At 33.7% G+C, this 22,387-nt stretch overlaps 2 protein-coding genes across 5 annotated transcripts in view; one reads left to right on the top strand and one right to left on the bottom strand.

Annotated features, from left to right (window-relative positions):
- The window catches only part of LOC141845294 (thiosulfate/3-mercaptopyruvate sulfurtransferase 1, mitochondrial-like), a 24,997-nt gene extending 14,587 nt beyond the window's left edge, over positions 1-10,410 (bottom strand). The window contains exons 1-2 of one of the 4 annotated variants that reach the window (XM_074733357.1): positions 10,332-10,410; positions 9,778-9,921 (exon numbers count right to left, since the gene is read on the bottom strand). In XM_074733357.1, coding sequence (XP_074589458.1) covers positions 9,778-9,846 — 69 coding nt within the window. In that variant the 5' untranslated portion in view covers positions 9,847-9,921; positions 10,332-10,410. Of the gene's footprint in view, positions 1-9,777; positions 9,922-10,053; positions 10,076-10,104; positions 10,303-10,331 lie in introns of those variants that run through there. The other 3 variants (XM_074733355.1, XM_074733356.1, XM_074733358.1) reach the window with 3 other exon arrangements.
- Positions 10,411-12,649: 2,239 nt separating this feature from the next.
- On the top strand, positions 12,650-21,732 carry LOC141845156 (putative UDP-arabinose 4-epimerase 2). The gene is made up of 11 exons (XM_074733205.1): positions 12,650-12,795; positions 13,121-13,291; positions 13,676-13,800; positions 14,192-14,305; positions 14,407-14,514; positions 14,614-14,705; positions 20,284-20,425; positions 20,531-20,625; positions 20,703-20,832; positions 20,930-21,074; positions 21,165-21,732. The coding sequence occupies exons 2-11, from the start codon at positions 13,213-13,215 to the stop codon at positions 21,404-21,406; spliced, it is 1,272 nt and encodes a 423-aa protein (XP_074589306.1). The 5' UTR covers positions 12,650-12,795; positions 13,121-13,212; the 3' UTR covers positions 21,407-21,732.
- The last annotated feature ends 655 nt before the right edge of the window (positions 21,733-22,387 follow it).

Raw genomic sequence — 22,387 nt, 5'->3', positions numbered from 1 at the left:
GTTATTAAGATGGTTTTGTAAAAACATCTTCCTGGCGTGCATTACTCAAAATCAGATATGAGACCATATTTGTGTTCCTTGGACTCATAGGAAGTAATATCTGCTTTCATTTTTATCATATGAGCAGCGTAGGGTCACCAAGATGGCTTTGCAAAAATACCTTGATGAGCTTGTGTTGTCCTATGACTAAAACATATATTAATTCCTCGGAGTTCAAGAAGCAACACTATGGTTTGATTTTATGATTTGGCAAGCACAGGGCCATCAATGCATTTCCACAAGCACACTTTAATGACCATATACTATTTATGTGACAACTTATTATGGATATGATTCACCCTAAGAGTCTAGAGAGCATAAACATACTCTGATTTTAGGTTCTTAAAGTGCAGGGCCACAAAGATATTTTTTTGTTAAAAAAAACCTTGATGACCTTGCACTACTCATATGATAAAAATGAAAATATTTATGAGTTTTGGGAGCCTAAGGAATAAGAATATGATCTGATTTTATTTTTTTGGCAAGTGCAAGGCCACCAAGCCGTTTTTGTAAACCACTTTAATGTCCTAAAATTAGTCATTTTGCCCAAAAAAAAAGAAAGAAAGAAAACTACTAGCACCTTCTTGGGAGCCTCAACTAGACCATTCCAATCTTTTCTAGTGGACAATAATCATTTTTTAAAAATGAATATCAGAGTGTTTTGAAATAAAAACACACTGAGTTACTTCTTAACCCATTCTAACCCCCAAAAAATTGTTTTGCACATCTCGTTGTCAGGAATTATAGCATATTTATTTGTCCAAAATATTAAGTTTTGGCCGTCCAAAAGATTAAAAATAAAAAGGTGTTAATTTTACGTATTTAGAGGTATTTTGAGAAAGTGGTGCATGATTTAGGAAAATACAAAATGTGGTGTGTAATTTGGGAAAAAAACAAATGCATTATTTAGGGAATTTGTCTATTTAAATTTTACACTATGCAACCTATAATATTTGGCAGATCAAATTTGGAACTAATAATAAGGTGACAACTTTATTAGAATCGACCTTCTAGTTGATGAAATGACAATTAATCCCTATGTGTTTTGTTCTCCATTGGAACAACAAATTAGGCTATGTATATGGTAGCTTGACCATTACAATACAGCTTCATCATCTTCTTTTTGATTCTTGTATCTTATTTTCAACTATTTCTTAGTTAGTAGTGCTTTTCTTTAATTATATTGTCGGCTAAACAAAGCACCTCATTCAGAGTTAGATATATGCAGTTTGGAATTTATTTCACAGGTTCTTTGCAGTGATTTTTTTTTTTTTTGTTTTTGTTTTCTGATGATGGCATCTGCAGAAGTGAATGTTATAAATATCTTTTGTAAGTTGTATTTCTACAAGATTCCAAGCAAGTGCCCAAGAGATTGTAACATTGTTAATGCAGGAGCATGTCAAGCCGCCACCGGCCATGGAGATCAACTTGGGTTGTGAAAGTAAGCCTTGAATATCCATCCAACTTACTGGTATGGCCAATTGGATGTCGACTTTAGTCTCAATGGAAGAAAAATGGTATATGAATGGAATTTTAATTACTTGTCCATCACCCTAATCCACAAGGCAAAATTATATAATCTTTTTGAGAATGTAACTTGAAATTATAGTCCATGCAGCATGCCAACAGTCTAGGAAGCATTCATCCTGCACTATCAACTAAACTACATGGTCTTATCATTTTGATAACCATTTTAGATACAAAATTAACATTTAATACAACTATAGCACTGTAGCATATCCACATGCAACTGAATTACTGGAATAGGATTACAAGAATATTGTGTAATATAAATACAGAAAAGTGCAGCTATCATGATAAGGAAAGCTAAAGGAAAACACAGATTATTTTAAACTACACCTAAATTTATCTTTACCTTGACTGAGTCAACTTGTAACATTAGAAAACACATTCCAACAAGAACATTATTGGAACTTATGAGGAATGAAGCACAAATTAAAGAGTTTACAAGAACCACGTTCCAAACATACCACCAGACACGAGGAGCACTAAATAGTCCTTTTCCATCATAAATAATGATATTATCCGTGTTTTGAATACCAAGAACAGAAACTGCAGCTGCAAAAGCTTCTTCCAATGGTAACATGTGCGGCAACTGATTCAAGTGAAATGCTTTAATATTATAGGGAAAGTAGTTCAGAAGGTCAGTGAGTAGAAATAGAAAATATAGGAACCAGTTTGGATAACCTAAATACTATTAACTAATCCAGTGCCTATTCTAAGAATACTACTGAATCACAACACAGATATATTGATGTGGATCTTGAGTTAGACAAGACTGAATCTCATTTCTTATTTATTATCCCTACAAGAAAAAAAATGCGAACAAGGTGAGGATTATGTCTCCTGTTCACTTAAATGTTTTAATCTACAAAATAAAGGAAATAAGCGATCAAAATCAAGCCATGACCCAAAACCACCAGAAGAAATAAGATATGGAACAAGTTGCTCACCCACATTTCAAAAACACGGCATACAAGATATGGAACAAGTTGTTCACTCACATTTCCAGATATCATTGGGTCGAAAGAAATTATAACAATTTGATAAATTGAATAAGACAGCATCTTTCTGGCTTTAAAATGTAAAGGAATCTGGTGGTAATCTCTAGTAGTTTTTGGTAGTGCATACATCTTAATTATAGAAAACTCCTAAACTAGTCTCAACTCTTACACAAGTAAATCACACCACCAATGATAATACATAAATGCCTACTATAAAATTCCTATTTATATGGGAAAAAATCACAAGGGAAGTAACCATAGCTATCAAGCATTCCTGAACAATGACCCAATCAAGCTTCAGTTTACAAGCTTAGTGGTCAGAATGATTAATCAACTCATTTAACTCCATGTTTATCTAAAAATCACTTAAACCTACACAGTATATAATCTAAATGAAAAAAATCGAACTCTTTAAATCTCAAATAAAAATAAGCTAAAATGATCAGGTCAATCTATGTGAAAGCGATATGACAGGTTGAAACACTTTGGTTAACTTAAACATTTTTTTGCAATTTCATCCATAAAACAAATTGTGTTGGTCAACAGACCATTTCCTTTAGTTTATCCTATAATTAACCTGAACATAATCCAGTGATCCTTAAGAATCATAGATATGAAGGATATTGTGAAATACAATTTCATAAGTAAAAAAGAACTTGAATTATCAAAAGAAAAAAGGGGATAAATTCACATAAGAGTTACCAACATGACCTGCATTCTCTAGTATTATTCTATTAATGCAGATAATATAACGGTTAAAAAGCAGAGTGTAAGATATCTCACATCAGTTGTTGGGTCAGATATTTGATCAATATCAAAGAAAACGCCACCCGGAATGTGAGCAACCTGAATCAAATACAGTGGTGGAATTTTTCAACCAAAAAAATCTGGGCAAAAGGAATATTAAGGTGTAATCTTTGAGCTTAAACTAGAAAGATTGGCAACAGAAAAATTAATCCAAATTAATAATCTAGACTGGGATTGAAAAGTACTAAATGAGAAAAACCCAGCTATTGCCTATTGACATGTCAGTCGATTGATCTCCACTCCAACTAATCTTTTTCTAGAACAAGAAGATCCACAGCAAGGGAATAACCAAATACTATGAAAAGATCATGCTTCACAGGATATAGAAGAAATGGTTAGGTATGACCCAATTGAAAAATAAAACCTTTTACCTTTTCCACTATAACCCTATATAGATCATATAATCCTTCTGAGGTTTTCTAAATGGAAATTATTGCAAGAATTGAGCATGTTCAGATTATTGCAAGAATATCTGAGTGCATATAAATGGGAATTATATTTTCCAAGCAAAGTGAAATGAAACATGACCCGCCCTTTTTTTCATTTGAAAAAAATGACTTTGAGCAAACTAGGTTTAGTCCACCCAATCTCTATATGAGAAGGTTCAGATTACCAACAGTTGAGAAAGCTACAAATTGCAATACCCGCTAAATTTGATGTATGCTATATGACTTTTACAAGTTTTTGATTGGTCCAAGTGAGGAACTTAGGTAATCTTCAAGTATCATTCATGTTTGATAGCAAAAATTCTTCAAAAAAGATAAATCTCATCATCCATAAATTGTACAAAAATCTGAAGCCAATCCGGTTCCATCTGGCTATTAAAATGAAGACCATTTTGGTATTGGTGCCCACCAATAAAATCAACATAAAAGCAATTCTACATTGCATATTCTTTCTGGTGACATCAATGAGAAAATTGTCAAGTTAAACAGAGGCCCTTAATATTGAAAGAAAAGAGATTTGAACCTAGGTACCCAGTCTGTTATGGGAGACTGAATCGATATGTCCATTTTGTGTTACAATTAAATATAGCAAAACTTCTCCCAAATCAGTTTTCTTGGTTAAACTGGCGAAAAATATCTTCCAAGCATGACTGACATCTATGCTAGATCTGATAGTTACTTTTTAAAAATAAACTGATAGCTGCAGAAATAGTTTGTAGAGTTCAATGGGTGGGGGGAAAAAAAGAGAGAGATACTTAACAGATGGATAGATCTACTTTGTTGGATCAAGAAGAAAATTAGTATGGATATTGATAATTTTATTAAAATTGACTAAGTGTTCCATTAGTCAATTAAGCTAGATGAAGAATCCCTATGATCATCAAAAATAAGAGCCACATTTTTTGTTATCAGATGAGCCACAAAGACTAGATTCAATATTCTGCTTGGAAAAGAATCTGAACATTACTTGCTGTGACTGTACCACCGTAAAAGATCCTTAGATTATTCAAATGGTGAATACGACCAATTAGTAAGAGGGTCTTCCCCTTGTTTTCTGAGGAGAAGAAGGATCTGTCTACTTTTGTATCAGTCACCGGCAGAAATGAGTCTTAAAGTTAAATATCTTAAACCAGACCATATATAATCTAATTTGCAGTTAAGGTTGATCTGAATTCTTCATTTTCACTTGATTCACAAGTACAGGGCTATTCATAAATAAGAATTAGGTTTGACTAGTAAACCAGAAGAAACAAGTCATAAAAAATGGCATGACATGGTAACAGTTCAGTCATCAAAACCTGATATTCTTCAAGTGGATTCCGCTTCTCTTGAGGCATGTACCAGGAAGCATCCAGTACCTAAAACAAGTAAAAAAACAATTTAAGTGTTGCTTATCATTATTGTATTTCCCTATTGTACATCAATCTTGAAAAAGATACAATAAATATTCATTACTTCACATTCCAGCTTGCTAATTACATAATAATTAAGAAGAGTGGATCAAGAAATAAGGAATTATTGTGCTAAACTAAAAGGTTAAGTTGAATTTCTTCATATGTCAGGTGAGTTGAATGGTTAATTGAATTATCCTATGTTTATATATGTGTTACTTTGAAACTCCAACCGTAAATTCCAAGTTTTAACTCAAATTGGTAAAAACAGGCATAGAGCTAGGGGCGACAACAGTTGGCATATCACCCATTTATACGACACGACCTGACCTGCAATTTTGTGCATTTGAGTTTGAGCTAAACAAATTTGGGTCATAAAGAAGTTGACCCACAAATAAACAAGTCTGGCTGAATCATAAACATTGTATAACCTGTTTAAAAATGTATAAATGTTTAATTATTTAAATTAGTTGTAACCTATACAAGTTATTCATATATAATCTATGAATATATAGTATAAGAACATGTAAATTGTAGCATACAATGATATAGATTATATTTTAAGATTTTGTATAATAAAAATAGTATTTTGTATTTCTAATTGTTAATATTTGTTAGACAACCTGTCCTATACCCGTTTAATTATTTGGATCAATGTTATAAACAGGTCATGTGTGGATCATAGATTTTGATCTATTTGTTAAATGAGTTGCATTCAGGTTGATATTAAGTGTGTCTTGTGTCAATGAGAGTGACTTGTCAACCCGAGTCATCACCCCTTCATACAACTAAGTAATGACATGAGTCGTGCAATTAAAGGGCCCTAACAAGTGGTTACAAAACTATGTCAGATAAAGAAAAAGGAAATCATTTTTCATCTTGCTACTACCATTTTGGTTTTGCATTATCCTACCTGGAGACCCCTATAATGAAACTTATGGCAGAGACAAACAGAGAGAAGGATAACCAGATACAATGACGGACTCCCTTGGTGGAGGCCTGCACAACATCTAAATCAGTCTCTGGTCGACTACACAAATGATTATGACCATGACCCAGGATATCCACCATAAGAAAAAGCTCCAAGCTGAAGTTTCCTCAACTGACTTTCTTGACAGGTGGGTGGATCTGCTCCTGCTACGTTGGCAAGTGAGAATGCTACTGCCACTTCAAGTTCAGTACATGAGATATCTATGTGGCATGAGCCTTATTGTTGTATTTGTTCTAATTTTTGCATTGCGCTTCTATGGCACTGGAAATATTGGCAATAATCTGTTAGCTTGCAGCTTTTAACTTTCTTCACAATGTAATTCTGAATCATGGTTCACTAATTTTTTAAAAAAAGAATTATTGTGATGGCAACCCATATTTATGTTGACCGGAGAAATTTAAAACAAATATATTTTATTTTCTAATTATTCTGATGGAAAAATATATAAATAAACCACACTTAGAAAATAAAATTCAAGATATTCCATGGATAAGCATATCTCCTTGTTTCTCTATTATAGATAAAGACTTCCCCTTGTTTCTCTCTCATAGATAAAATCAACCGCTATTTTCAGGATAAAAATTAGTGGAGAGGAAAAGGTGGAAAGATGATAATTATCTATCCTCCCATTAACCTCGTAATCTTTGAATTTGCCCTCCACCATCTATGCCATTGCTTTAACACTTACAAAAAGGATGCAAGAAGAGAAAATCCTAATGTTTTCTCATTGTAGTCTCTCTTGTGATTCCTGCTCCACAGCAACATTCTCTTTCTCTTCTGCTAATGGGCGGCTGAAGGAATCTAGGCAGCTACAATGAGGAAAGGACTAGTGTGAAATTGATATCCATAGGTTACCGAGATTATCACGAACAATATTTCAATAGTTAAAGATTATCTTTTCTCCTACTTCATTTTGAATTTATTGTTCAAATTGGTACCCAAAATTTGTGTCAACTTCTCACAGTCATGCCTGCTGAGGGGATCCTAGTTTTATCCTTGGAGGGTTGGGTTTTTGTCAATCTTGCACTGAAAGGGCCGAAATCACTCTTTATAATGATGCTAATCAGCCATCATTATTTGTTCTCTATACTGTGGATTGAGATTGTGTTGACAAAGTCAAAGCAATGATGGAGTTAAAAACAGACATCATCATTATAACTCTTATCATCACTACAAATTATGACATCGATTGCACAACGGAAATTTGAAATACAATCGACGACACAATGCAAACATGGTCGGTTTACCTGGTTCACAACCTCCTAAGGTTGCAATATCCAAGACCTAATCCTAATGAACTATTATCACTAATCTTCTCCTTCTCGGATACCTTCCGAAGGTGGAAAAGCCTTTTTACAACTTGTTTATTACAAACAATACAACAAGAAACTAAAATATAGATACAAATGAAAGTAAAACAACTTTACTAATGAAAATTTGACTTTGGATACGTTCTTGTTGTTTTGGATTGCCTCTTGATGATAAGAAATTTAGCATCACTTCGTCTTTAACCCTTCAAGAACCAGCTAGTTCAAACTTCCTCGAAATCCTCTTTTATAGGATTGTCGTCAGGTTGATTTCCACCTATAAGTAGACTAATCTTACCTATCAATTGACTGCTCCGTCAAATCTGACCATTGCACTTGTAGAATGAGTCTTTCCACCTCAATTTGACCACCATTAGTCAACTACTAAGCCTCATCAATCCACTACTAAACCTAATCGATCGATTGATAGGCAACCAATCAAGTTTGTTGTTATAGTGTCATTAGTCGATTGCTTAAACTCATCAATCAACTCCGGTCAGAAATTAATCATGATTCATAGAACCATTAGTACTTGTGCTTCTAAGATGATCTCTCAACTACATTTTGGTTATTGGATAAATTCGGATCATGGAAGCTCACTTAGAAAAATCTAGATTCTAAAATAATAAGTCTATTTTGATTGCAACGCCTTCTTATGTTCGCAATCCTTGTTTTTTAAAAAAAATAGTATCGTGAGTGGAAACTGATTAGATACCCCTTTGAGATCGATAAGGGTTACTGGGGAAATATCTATCATATTTCTTTTGATACCAAGTATTCCTTTGAGACCTTGTACTGTTCGCTACTACAGTGTCCGCAGTAGATTGATCAAACTCGTCAATCAACTAGTACAATAGCAAAAATCCTAAACCCTGATATTGTAGCAACCCTAATTATTACAACAAACCTTAAAAAACTCTCAAACCCCAAATTCAGAGTTTAGAGTAAGGTTATAAATGAACCAAACGTTCGTGAACAAGCTTGGTATTCGACTTGATAAGTGCTTGTTTATGTTCACACAAGATCAATTAAATGCACAAGCTTGAACAACTCGTTAAACTAAATGAACAAACTTGTTCAGCTCGTTAATGTTCGCGAACAACGTTCGTGAACAATATTCGTAAACCATGTTCATCAACAAAACTCTTATCAACATGTTAAATAAAAACTTTCAAAATGAAACTTTCAAAATGAACAAATAAATTTGTATTATTAAGCTCAATAATCAACTAAACAAGCTTAAAATGTAAAAATTTTAAATAATCAAACAAGCTTGAATTTAGAACTCGATAACATCTAAACCAACCAAGCTTAAGCCAAGCTTGAACCAAACTTAAGCTCATAAAAAAGAAACCAAGTCAAGCTTGAACAATAATTTCAACGACTTAGTTCATGTTAGGCTCGACTTGGCTTGGCTTAGCTTAGCTCGGTTAACTTATCAAACAAGCTTGAACACCACAAAGCTTGACTTGGTTTGGCTCATTTACAATCCTAATTTAGAGTCCATCGATCGATCGTACACCCTATCAATCGATTGATACTCCTGTTTTAGTCTTACCAAAGCTGAATTCTCGTTTTGCCTGGTATCTAATTGACCTTAACCTACCAGAACTTTCTTTGCTCAACATCCTATCAATTTTGACCTACTTGGACTTCTCGTTATCTAACATTTAATCAACCTTGACTTGCTAAGACTTCCTTTGCTCGACATCCGATCAACTTTGATTTGCCCGGACTTCTTGTTGCCTAGCATCTAATCAACCTTGACATGTTATAACTTCCTGTCTTGTGCCAAGTAGCCAATCTTTCTAGCCCCACTTAAACTCCCTCGTTGGACTTCCGATCGTCAAATGTCTGATTAATCGTGACTCACTTGGACTTTCCACTTGCCAACTCTTTATTGAACTTCCAACCGTTAAATATCTGATTAATCGTGACCCACTTGAACTTTTCACTTGCCAACTCCCTGTTAAACTTCCGTCGTAAGTGTCTAGTCAACCATGACTCACTTGAACTTTCCACTTGTCAACTCCTTGTCGGACTTTCTAACCATCAAATGTGTCAACCATAATTTACTTGGTCAACCTTGACCTACTTAACGTCTCACTTAACCCACTAACATATTGATCAAACATCGAAACTCAAACATGGGTCAACTCGAGCTTGGTCAATCTAATCAACTTTGATCTAATTATTACCACAACAATGTCTGCTGGGCTAACCACATCTAGAACAAAGCAAAAAAAAAAAAAAAAAAGGTAAAAAACGTGCCTTTATATCAGAATTTGCGAGATTAGAATGCAGCCATTCTGCAGAAACCATCGGTTCACGAGTCTCCATCGATTAAGCTTCAAACGTGATGAACGTCAAAAGCATCCAGCAGTTCCGCCGAACAAGAGTTCAATGAAAGGGGTCCTGGATAAAGGAGAAACAGCAGTCAAAGAGGATTACGAGGAGACAAAAGATAGCAATTTGAGATCAAGAAATCAAACGGGGGAAAAATGCGCAATACTGTGCCAGAAAGAATAAATTTTGACCTAAACTTACACGAACAAAGCACATACAGCATGCGATTGTTAACTGAAAACAGCAAATAACCAGGCATTTGAAGAAAAAATTGCTGCGCCCTTTGAAAATGTAACATAAAAAAAAACCTTCTTGCCTTTTAGATTCTGAAACTCGTAGAGTAAGAGAATCAGAAACCTACGGCTGTAAGTAGCACCGTCTAGAAAACCACTCGGAGTGGAAATGATGGATTTGAAACCGCTTGGAAACTCTGTGGACGGAGTTGATTACAGTAGGAAATGATTGGAGGATAGAAATACCTCGAGAGGCATACGCGAATTCGTGCCCATTCGATCCTTTCACCTCTGTCCACAAGCGACAACAGCAGGCGCACCGCCGCCAACGCACTGCCGCCCCTAGTTTTCGTTTTGATTAAAAAAGGACCTATTTTTTTCATTTTAAAATATCATTATTTCAGCACTTTTTAGTTTTTATAATAATTCTGTGTAAAATTATTATAACTTACTGTTTAAAATATTATTATTATTTGAGTAAATATACTAAAATAATGATATAAAATTTAATATTAAAGACATGGCAAGCCACATGTAACGTGCAACTTTTTTAGTTAACCATGTTTATCATGTCACTTGAAATTTTTTTTAGCCGAACAAAATTAGAAAATTTTTTTTTCCCTTGCAATAAAGACATCGTTGTCAATTAAAATTCGCTACAACTTTACCATTGGAATCAGTAAAAGGACATTTTGTTCGATTAAAAAAGTTTGATATGACACATGTAACGGCTTTCATGTTAAATTTTATATTTTATTATTATTTGAATTATTAGATTAGATAGAAATTAACAATTAACTTCTATAATAATAATAATTTTATATTATTTTAATTTTTTTTTTAAATGATAATTTAATTAAAATAATATTTTAATAAATTAAAATAAATGATAGAAAAAATTTATAATATTTATTATATTTTAAATAAATATAATATGATCCTGATTAATCTTAAAACTAACATATTGTAACTTCTATAGTATGTAGGAATTAATTGTTAATTTCTATGATGATAATTTTATATTATTTTAATTTTGTTTTTTTGAATGCTAGTTATATTTTAAATGAATATAATTTAATTCTGAACAAGTGTATAGAAATTATCATGTAGTTTCTATAAATACAATAATTATTTATTAATTACTATAACGTGTAGAAGTTATAAAAGTAATGTAAGGGTAATTTAGATAATTCTTAGTAGATGGTACGCCCATTTAAATTTAATTAAAAATGAAATGTCCTTATTTTTTTGCCTTTATTTGAATCTTAAAAAACAAGATTAAAAGAAATCTTTTATATTTTTCATCTAAAAATTATTCTAGTTACGTAATATAAAAAATAAATGGTTTCAAGTTAATCAAAAAATATTATATATAAAATATTTTTATATAATTTTTTATCAACTTAATTGAAATTATTTGAATTTAATGAAATCATTTAAATGTAACAGCTAATTAAGAGTTGCTACATTGTGATCTATATATAATGATCAAAATATAAATGAAGGCCATGAATAAATTCTTGAGAGCCCCGCAAAATAATAATGAATATTTATAAAATTAGCCTAATTACATATAAATACGAAACCTCAATCTCTATTTGTAATTTATAATTTTTTTTTTTATATTTCTAATTTAGTCCATTGTAAATTAGAAATTAATTTTAGAAAAATAAATCTCTACATAAAACAAAATTCATATTTAAATTTAAATTTAATGCAACCTGATAAATATAATTAGCTTAATTAGGTCATTTAATCATGTTTCACTTTTATAAATATATTTAATTAAATATATATGTTAATTCACACATTTGAGTCATCTTAGGAAGCAGTGGCTTCTTAAACACAAGAAGACATTTCTCCATTCGGATGAACCGGAATGAGTCGGTCCATCGAAAATTCAGATTAATCTGACGAATTCAATTCAAATTAAAAAAATTCTTTCAGCATTTATGCTGGCATTGTTCCATAAACAAGTGTTTGGTGAGAGTTAGGAGTTAGGCATAGACTTATACTTCGTTGAACAAGTTTTTTCAAAGAGAGAATAAAAATAATAATTAAAGAACAGAAAGGCCAAACTCATAACGTCGACAATTCAAGTGAGACATATTAATCAGGAATATTATTTATTATAATTTTATATGAATCCAACTATTTAATGAATACGATGGAAAAAGAGACAAAGTCAATATTTTCAAGGAAATGATGAGATTTGATTAATTTTTCTCTTTAATTTATTTTTTATTATTCTTTTGAGTATTTTATTTTAAAAAAATATTTGAAAATTGGGAGCTGATATTTGGAGTAAAATACTTTTCAAAAATATGAGAATATTAAATTTAGTTTTTATATATTTGGTGAAGAAAAGTCAGCATGTTTGACTTAAATGTATGGTTGTGGTTTCTTTGCTTTTTGTTTATTATTAAATATTTATATTTATATAGAAATATTAAATATTTGTGCGTCTTTTACTAAAATTGGCTAAATAGTTGAATATTCGATTAAAGAAGGGGATATTTATATTTAACTTTTGGAAATATTCCGCCCTTCAATCGCCTCCAAGAGGCCACTGCGACTCGGTCCGAGCTTCTCCGCTACTTCGCATGCTTCTCGCCTTCTCCTCCCTTTCGCCGCCCATCCTGCGCCTCCGGGTACGCGTCTCCTCACCGCCACCGGATGATTCTGTTCTATCGCGATTATTCCGACGGAGGTTCGATTTGATTTGAATTTTGAGTGTTCTGTTGTCGAATCATTGGATTTGAGCTTCTGCGATCTTATTTCTCTGGATCCGGTTTTCTTGCCGATCGGCCGTCTTGTTGTGTTTCTGTTTCTTCGATGATTCAGGGTTGTGATTCCCAGTCTTTGCCGTTTCATTTATTGTGGCCGGTTTGCATTTCGTGCTGGTTTGAGATTCTTCTGACCTGAGTAATTAATGCGTATAATTCCAAGGCTTCGGGCTTTTCTGATTTCTAAGAGAAGTTGATTGCGATCTTCTCTTCCAAGCCGAGTCTAACGTTTTTTTCTCTCTTCTGCAGCTCGCTTCATCTGGTTTGTAATTGACGGCTAAGATCATTTGACGGTAGAGGGTTGTTTTACCCTAATTTCCATCTGATTCTAGTGGCGTGATATGAAGGATCTCCCTCACATGCTACCTGCAAATAGAAGTCGTAGTCAGCCCAGGGCTAGTAGACCTTGGCCCTTATCAGGTTAACATTATTGCTTTTAGCAGACTCGCATGTCTTCTACTTAGTTATTTGAATGATCGTTTTTCTAAATTTTAGAATGACAAAGTTAATTACACCTTTTGAGAATGGTTAAGTTATATAATTGTTGTGATGGTAAAGTTACATCATGCACTATATATTTTTTTTATGGCGAACTTATTTTTATTTGTTTGCATATGGAGAAGTTTGTTTGAAGAAAAGGATTATGTAAGAGAATTCAGATCCTTTATGCAACTTGTTAAATTATCTGAAATTTTCTTTCTCAAGGTTCTGATGTTGAGGACTAGTTCAGCTTGTTCCTTACCGTTAACTTTTTCAAATTTTTACTGATCAAAATACTGGATTTTGCTATTTTTCTTCTTTTAGGCATGGACTACTCAGAGTCACGCCGCAAGCCACAGATTCTTGCAAAGCTTGCAATGGCATTCATGTTTACAGCCTTATGCATACTGATCCTAAAGCAGTCCCCAAGTTTTAGTGGCCCCAGTGTGGTATGTTTTATTCAAATCAATTTGGGTAATTGTTATTTTTCTGATCTTCTCGTTTTCATGAAAAAAAACAATCAACTTGTGTAAAAATAAAACAATTTTGTCCATGGTGAACTTATTTCTGCCCTACTTTCTTGTTACTGTTTCCTCATCCTTATCATGATTTTTACAGTTCCTTGGAAAAGGATTATGAAGAGATAGTGATTATACTTTGCAAATATCATTGATTGCTTCTTTTTTCCCTACATAATTCTTTGATTTTCCTTGTTCCTTATCTTCACTACGAATTTAGTAATTTGCTATGTTGTAAGCTAGATTCTGTTAATCTTCATCCATGCTATCAATTCATACAATCTCAAAGCAACCTGTGAATTCACTATTGTTCAATTTACAGTTTTCTCGTCATGAGCCTGGAGTGACTCATGTCTTAGTAACTGGAGGTGCTGGCTATATTGGTTCACATGCTGCACTTCGGCTCTTGAAAGACAATTACAGGGTCACCATAGTGGTATAGTAACTTCACTAAGCAGATATTAATGCACCATGTCCTCCAATCTAATAACCATCACCTCTGTTGTTATAATTATTCCTTTTGGCTGATTTATACAGGATAACCTTTCCAGAGGAAATCTTGGAGCAATTAAAGTTCTTCAACAGCTATTTCCGGAACCTGGAAGGCTTCAATTCATTTATGCTGATTTAGGAGACGCTGGAGCTGTATCCTGGCAATTTGACATTCTGAGAAACTAACATTTTGCCTTTGTTGACATTTTGGCTAACAGTTGCCTACAAGTTTATTCCTTAACAGAACACTAGGTCAACAATATTTTTGAAAAAAATGCATTTGATGCTGTTATGCACTTTGCTGCAGTTGCTTATGTGGGAGAAAGCACACTCGAGCCTCTTAGGTATGCCATTTATCTAAGTATATCAGAAGACGTAGTAACAGGTTTCTGTTTCCTTTGCAAATTTCTGCTCTAGACACAAAGTCTATAAAATAGATCTTAATTAGCACCTACTAATGATATTTCCAGTAATGACAATTTGAGAAGAAAACCTATGAATCATTGACAGTATTCTTTTCATGTTAAGCATACATAAAAATACTAGCAACCTGGAAATATTCTCACATAATTTTATTCATGAACCAAAGATACGCTTTTATACAATAAGATTTAATAAACAAGGAAAGAATAAATAATGAAAGAAAGAAAACTATTCAACTAAAATAAATTATTATTCTATCAAAAATAAATTATTCTCAATCTAATAAATTATATTCTTTTTTACTAATGATTTGGTTGACTCTCCATAAAGAAAGATTTGATTGTTTTTCACACTCCCCCTCAAGCTTGGTTGTAGATATTGATGAGACCAAGCTTGCCTTCAAGAAATTTATGAGTTTGTTTAGATAATTCTTTTGTAAGAAGATCGACTAGTTGGTGAGATGTAGGAATATACTCAATACTGATAATGCCTTCATCCACCTTTTCTTTAATGAAGTGACAATCAACTTTTACATGTTTCGTTCGATCATGATAAACTGGATTGTGAGCTACACTAATAGCCGATTTATTATCACAATGAAACAATATAGTATCTTCAAATTGAATTTTCAAGTCTTTCATCACTCGTTTGATTCAGATGAGTTTACATATTCCATGACTCATAGCTCTGTATTCCGCTTCAACACTATTTCTTGCAATCACAGATTGTTTTTTGCTATGCCATGTCACTAAATTACCCCATACTATTGTGCAATACTCAGAAGTTGACTTCCTATCATCAATTGATCTTGTCCAATCTGCATTAGTGTATGTACACACTCTTCTATCCTTACTTTTTGTAAAGAATAGGCCTTTTCTTAGAGTTTATTTCAGATATCTTAAGATTCTGTATATTGCATTTAGATAACCTTTACATGGTGAGTGCATATATTGACTTACTAGACTAATTGCAAAAGTAATATATGGCCGTGTATGTGAGAGATAGATGAGTTTTCCAACTAGACGCTGATAATTATCTTTGTCAAGCGGGTTTCCTTCAAACATTTTCTCTTATTCCCTAGTTTAATTGGCGTGCTACTTGGCTTACATCCCAATATGTTAGTTTCCTTTAATAGATCTACATTGTATTTCCTTTGAGCGACTGAAATACCTTTTTTATTTCGAGCAATCTCCATTCCCAAAAAATTTCTTAATGTTCCAAGATATTTGATTTCAAATTCTCGTGCTATTATTTTCTTGATTTCTTCCAATTCTTTATTATCATTCCCAGTGATGATGATATTATCAACATACATTATAAGAATGGTGATCTTTCCTCTATCAGAGTGTTTAACAAATAGTGTAGGATCTGTTTGTCCCTGAATATATCCAAACTTTTTGATTACCTTGGATAATTGATCGAACTAAGCACGAGGTGACTATCTTAAACTATAGAGAGATTTGTTGAGTTTGTATACAATTTTACCACAAATTTTCTTCAAATCTTGAAGATTGATTCATATAAACCTCCTCTTCAAGCTCTCCATTGAGAAAGACATTTTTTTATACCAAGTTGATATAATGACCAATTTAGATTAGCTGTCAATGATAGAAGAATTCTGACAGTATTAAGTTTGGCAACCAAAGCAAAAGTCTCGGAGTAATCAATCTCATAGGTTTGAGTAAAGCCTCTGGCCACCAGACGAGCCTTATGCCTTTCAATTGAACCATCAGCCTTGTACTTAATAGTAAAAATCCATTTTCAATCAACAACATATTTCCCTTATGGTAATTCCATCAAATCTTAGGTCTTATTCTATTTGAGAGCATGCATTTCTTTAAGAACAGTAGTCTTCCACTCAGGAATAGCTAGTGCCTCCATGACAGATCTAGGAATCAATTGACTAGACAATTTTGAAGAAAAAACACGAAATGTGGAGGATAGATTAGAATAGGAGATAAAGTTCGAAATGAGATATTTGGGATAAGATCGGATGCCCTTTTTGAATGCAATAGGTATATCAAGATCGAAAATTATACCTGACTCGTATAGGATTCTACCATCGGTTCATCTTCTTGGTTGTGGTTAGAATTCACAATTTATCCATTAGCCTGAGAAGTCTTTCTCCTTGAATAAACCAAGATATCTCATTTTTTACTCGATACTTCTCTTGTTTCACTAATTTGAGGATTGACTTGGATAGGATCAGATATGAAGAGAGGTGTAATGTCCAAATCAACACTAAGGACAGGAAGGATATCTTCATCATCCTTTGAGGGAGTTCTACTGCCACCACAGTCATCACTATGACCGTGTGGTGTAACACGGCCAGGCCTCTGATTCTCTTCTTCCACTAATTTTAAAACTTCATCATCCTTCCCCTTTTGAAGCAAAGTGTGAGAGAAATATTGGGTACATTAAAAAAAGTGACATCACAAGTAACATATGTTTTCTTTGTTTGTGGACAATAACATCGATAACCTTTTTGAGTAGGAGAATACTCGACAAAATAGTTTTAAGGGCTCGAGGGTTAAATTTGCTGCACTTATGAGCATGGATATGCACAAAAGCCATAATCCAAAGGTCTTTAATGGTAGATTATTGAAGTTGAAAATTTGTGGATATGTTTGGGTGAGAAGGGACAAAAGTGTGACAAAGTTTATGGAGCAACTAGGAAGACGATTAATAAGATACATGGTTGTGAGGATTGCATCGCCCCATAAAAATTTTGGAACATGCATGGTGAACATAAGAGCATGGGCAACCTCGAGTAAATGACGATTTTTACGTTCAGAAACTCTATTTTGTTGTGGAGTGTCAACACATGAGCTTTGATGAACAATTCTATTTTCCACTAAATAGTCATTTAAAATGACATTGAAATATTTTTTTGTCATTGTCGGTTCTAAGAATTTGGATATTTGTTTAGAATTGGGTCTAGATTATTTTGTGGAAGACTTTGAAAATGTTATTGATTTCAGACTTGTCTTTAAGAAGATAAACCTAAGTAATCCGTATATGATCATCAATAAATGAGACAAACTATTTTTTCCCATGAGAAGTGTGAATTTGTGAGGGGCCCCAAATATCACTGTGAATTAATGAAAATGCAGTAGATGGTTTATATCGTTTGGGAGAGAAATGAGTGCGAGTATGCTTGGCTAGTTAACACACTTCACAATTGGAAGACAAATGATCTTTATTTGTAAACAATGATGGAAACAAACGCTTCAAATAACCAAAATTAGGATGACCAAGACGATAGTGCCAAAATATTATTTCCCTATTATTAGAATCAGAAAAAAGTAACATAAGATACTAAAAATTGACTATTTTTATCTTCAAATTAATAAAGATCTTTGTGAATTCTAGCGTTGCCAATCGTTTTCCCGATAATAGGTCCTGAAAAAGACATGACAAGGGTAAGAATTTAGCAAAACACTGATTATCAAGGGTGACTTTATTGACAGAAATCGGATTGCATTTTAGATTAGGTACATAAAAAATAGATTTCAAAATGTACTAAGACAATTGAATATCGCTTATGCCAACAACTATAATTAATGATCCATCAATAATTCTAACAGTAGTCTGTCAAGAACAAGGATAATAGAAGGAAAAAAGAGTCGAGTCATCTGTCATATAGTCAGAGGTCCCAGAATTAATGGTCCAAGGGGTCGTTGAATGGTTAAGAAATGATGAATTGAGTTTACTAGATTAAGTCATGAAGCACGAGCCAACATTAGAGCTGGAAGACGCATTGAAGGCCATTTAGTTGAAGAATTTATAATATTGTTTAATCTGTTCTTTGGTGAATGGGTTATGAACATCGGAGATAATAGTTTTTTCTTGGCTCGATTGAGTATGAAATCCATGACTTTCATTCCTTTTTCGAGGTTGCCAGTTTGCTAGTTTCCCATATATTTCCTAAACATTTATTTTTGATATGTTCTGGCCGCTTACATTGTTCACACCAAAGACGTTTATTTTGACGTTTATTTGGTACGGAATTTTTTATGAAAACCAAAGCTGAAACGTTTGTTGTAATGGAATGTGGTGCTATAAACTCATCGATAAGGATGACCTTATGACAGGCTTCTTCCCGTCGGACTTCTGCAAAGACTTCTTTAGGAGATGGGAATGGATCACGTGCAACAATACGACCACGTACCTCATCCAAATTACGATTAAGACCGACCAAAAAAATCAAGCACACGCTCCTTTTCAATATTGCCGTGAATTTTGATACTACAGTCAACGCACGTTGAATCTTCTTCAAAGAATAGATCAAGTTTCTGCGAAAGATCTTGAAGATTAGAGAAGTATTGTGTTACGGAATTTCAACCTTGTTTCAATTTTTTCAGCTTCGATCGTAGCTCAAAAATCTGAGAAGTATTGTCCAGATCGGAATAAATCTTCCGAGTTGCATCCCACACCTCCTTGGCCGTCTTGAACCAGAGATAACGACAACTATTGTTGGGTTCCATGGAATTAATTAGTCAGGCAAGAACGATTGAATTCTTGGCCAACCATGTCTGGTACGATGAATCGCTTGATGTGGGCTGAGAGGAATTGCCTGTAAGATAACCCAACTTCCCTCTGCCACAGATAATTATCTTTACTGACTAAGCCCATTGCAAATAATTATGGCCGTTCAGCTTATGGGACATAATTTGTAAGGATGAGATGTCTCTTCTTGAAATAGAAGAGACAGCGACAAAAGATTTTTCAACTGTAGATTGAGTGGAAGAATTGGTAGAGATCGTGGTTGCCTTCGGAGGAGAAGAATCACACGTATTTGTTTACGGAGAGGAACTTTACCATGAAAAAATTCTCACATAATTTTATTCATGAACTAAAGGTACACTTTTCTACAATAAGAATTAATAAATAAGGAAAAAATAAATAATGAAAAAGGAAACTATTCTACCAAAAATAAATTATTATTCTATCAAAAATAAATTATTTTCAATCAAATCAATCTAATTGATTATATTTTCTTTTTCACCCATGATTTGATTGACTCTCCATAAGAAAAGTTTTGATTGTTTTCCACACAACCAATGCACTACCTTGCTGTGAAGTCAAGAGTTTGGGAGGTAGTATCTGAATTATTCGGTATTATGATATTGTATTTTCTTTCCATTCTCCCTGATTCTAAGTTTGCTTTCTAATGATATTTTCTCAAATACAATAGTTTCCAAATAATATTTGTTTCATGTAGCTCCAAAAGGTTTTGAGATCACATACATTTCCTTGTTTTCTTTATGATTAAGATCATAGAACCGCTTGTGTTTCCTTGTGCAATAGCAGTGCTAAAGAATAGTAAATTACTGAAACTTAATCCTCCCTAGATCTATTTAGTTTAGTGTGTTCTCAACTTCTCATCACATGAGATGCACTTCAGATTTTGTTGCACGGGAACAACCTAATTGCGTTGCTTTATACAACTTGAGTATCAGTCTAGCAGTTGTTTATTTGATTTTTGCCTACCCATAGGTACTATCATAATATCACATCAAATACTTTGGTAATTCTGGAAGCCATGGCAGCACATGGTGTTAAAACTCTTATTTACTCAAGTACATGTGCAACTTATGGAGAACCGGAAAAAATGCCTATTACAGAAGCAACTCCTCAGGTGAGAAACCATGCCTACTTTCTTGAAGAATTTCTTTTTCCAATATTTACTTCTATCTTCGCACTCATGAACTTGGTTATGTTTATCACGCCATGTGCAATACAGCATCCTATCAACCCATATGGGAAGGCCAAAAAGATGGCGGAGGATATTATTTTGGATTTCTCAAAGAGATCAGACATGGCAGTCATGATCTTAAGGTCTCATTCTCTAATGATAACTTAAGACTGCCTAACCTGCTTAGAGCATGATCTAATCTCTCTCTCTTTGTTGACAGATATTTCAATGTTATTGGATCAGATCCTGAAGGAAGGTTAGGTGAAGCTCCGAGACCTGAGTTACGCGAGCACGGGCGTATATCTGGTGCTTGCTTTGATGCAGCACTGGGTATCATACCTGGTCTGAAGGTATCAAAGAACAGTGAATGCTAAATTTGCATCTAGAAAACCTCATTGATACAGACACAAATATAAACAACAATCTTTTTACTGTCTTCCCTTGTAGGTTAAAGGAGCAGACTATCCTACAAGTGATGGAACCTGTATCAGAGATTATATCGACGTTACTGATCTCGTTGATGCTCATGTGAAAGCCCTCGACAAGGCAAGGCCTAGCAAAGTCGGCATATACAACGTTGGTACCGGAAAAGGTAGCTTTCTATTTCCATTCCTGCATGTTCTGTAGAGCAAGAATACGACAACAAAACAACTGATGAGTGTTCTGTGTTATATATATCCAGGTAGGTCCGTGAAGGAATTCGTCGAGGCCTGCAAAAAGGCAACTGGGGTGAGCATCAAAGTCGACTACCTTGAGCGCAGACCCGGAGACTATGCTGAAGTTTACAGTGACCCGTCAAAAATCAACCGCGAGCTCAACTGGAGTGCCCGCTACACTGATCTTCAGGAGAGTCTTTCGATCGCTTGGAGATGGCAGAAGGCACATCCAAATCGTTATGAGACACCAGCAGCCGCGGCTCTCTGATCAGGTTGTGTTGGTCTTTAACTCATCTGTACAATACTTCACAAATATGTAGCTTTTGCTGCTAGTCAACTTTTGATGCATTGAGAATGGATTCAGAGTATAAAAAAAAAAGCTGTTATCTTACAGTAGTGAAGATAGGAAAAGATAAGAAGATTTATATCTTTAGGTGGCTTCTCTGAACCCACTAAAGATTCAAGCTGATGATAATAGAATTCATTCTTCAGTTGGGCATGTATTATTCTTTACTTGCTATAAATGCCATTTTTATTCTTTTTCTCAGATTAAAATAGAATTGTGATGACAAGAAATGTGCTATTCTCTGTGTTTCTGATGCATCAATTGGGCTGCCCACTGAATAAAAGGACACTCTTCTTATCATCCTACTTTTTTTTTATTAATTAGGAACGTAGAGATATTCTTTTATAATTTATGCACGTTATAAGTCTGACCTCTACAATATTCTTTGATCCTTTTATTATTCTTTTGAGTACTTTATACTGCAACATACCCCTGTAGAATTGTAAACGAGTCAAGTCAAATTGGATATTATTCAAGTGTATTTTATAAAGTAACCGAGTCAAGTTAAATCGAATCTAAAATGAATCAAGCTATTGAAATGGTTGTTCTTGATTTGATTTCTTTTTTACAAGTTTAAGCAACAACAACAACAACAACAACAACCAAGCCTTATCCCACTAAGTGGGGTTGGCTATATGGATCCTTTTACGCCATTGAGCTCTATCTCCTATTATATCATTATTTATATTTAAATAAATTTTATCTTGTTTTATTGTTGCTAACCAAGTCTTTTTTGGTCTACCTCGCCCTCGTTTGATTTGCGTATTTGTCATAGTTTCACACCGCCTAACTGGAGCATTTATCGGTCGTCTAAGTACATGTCTGTACCATCTTAAACGTGTCTCACGGAGTTTTCCCTCAATAGATGCAACTCCAACTTTCTCTCTAATGCTCTCATTTCTT

This window comes from Curcuma longa, chromosome 14 (genome assembly GCF_044706935.1).
Source record: "Curcuma longa cultivar G26 ecotype Majalengka, Jawa Barat chromosome 14, ITB_CL_G26_1.1, whole genome shotgun sequence".
Taxonomy (NCBI): Eukaryota; Viridiplantae; Streptophyta; class Magnoliopsida; order Zingiberales; family Zingiberaceae; genus Curcuma; species Curcuma longa.
This window is presented reverse-complemented; position numbering and strand designations above follow the sequence as displayed.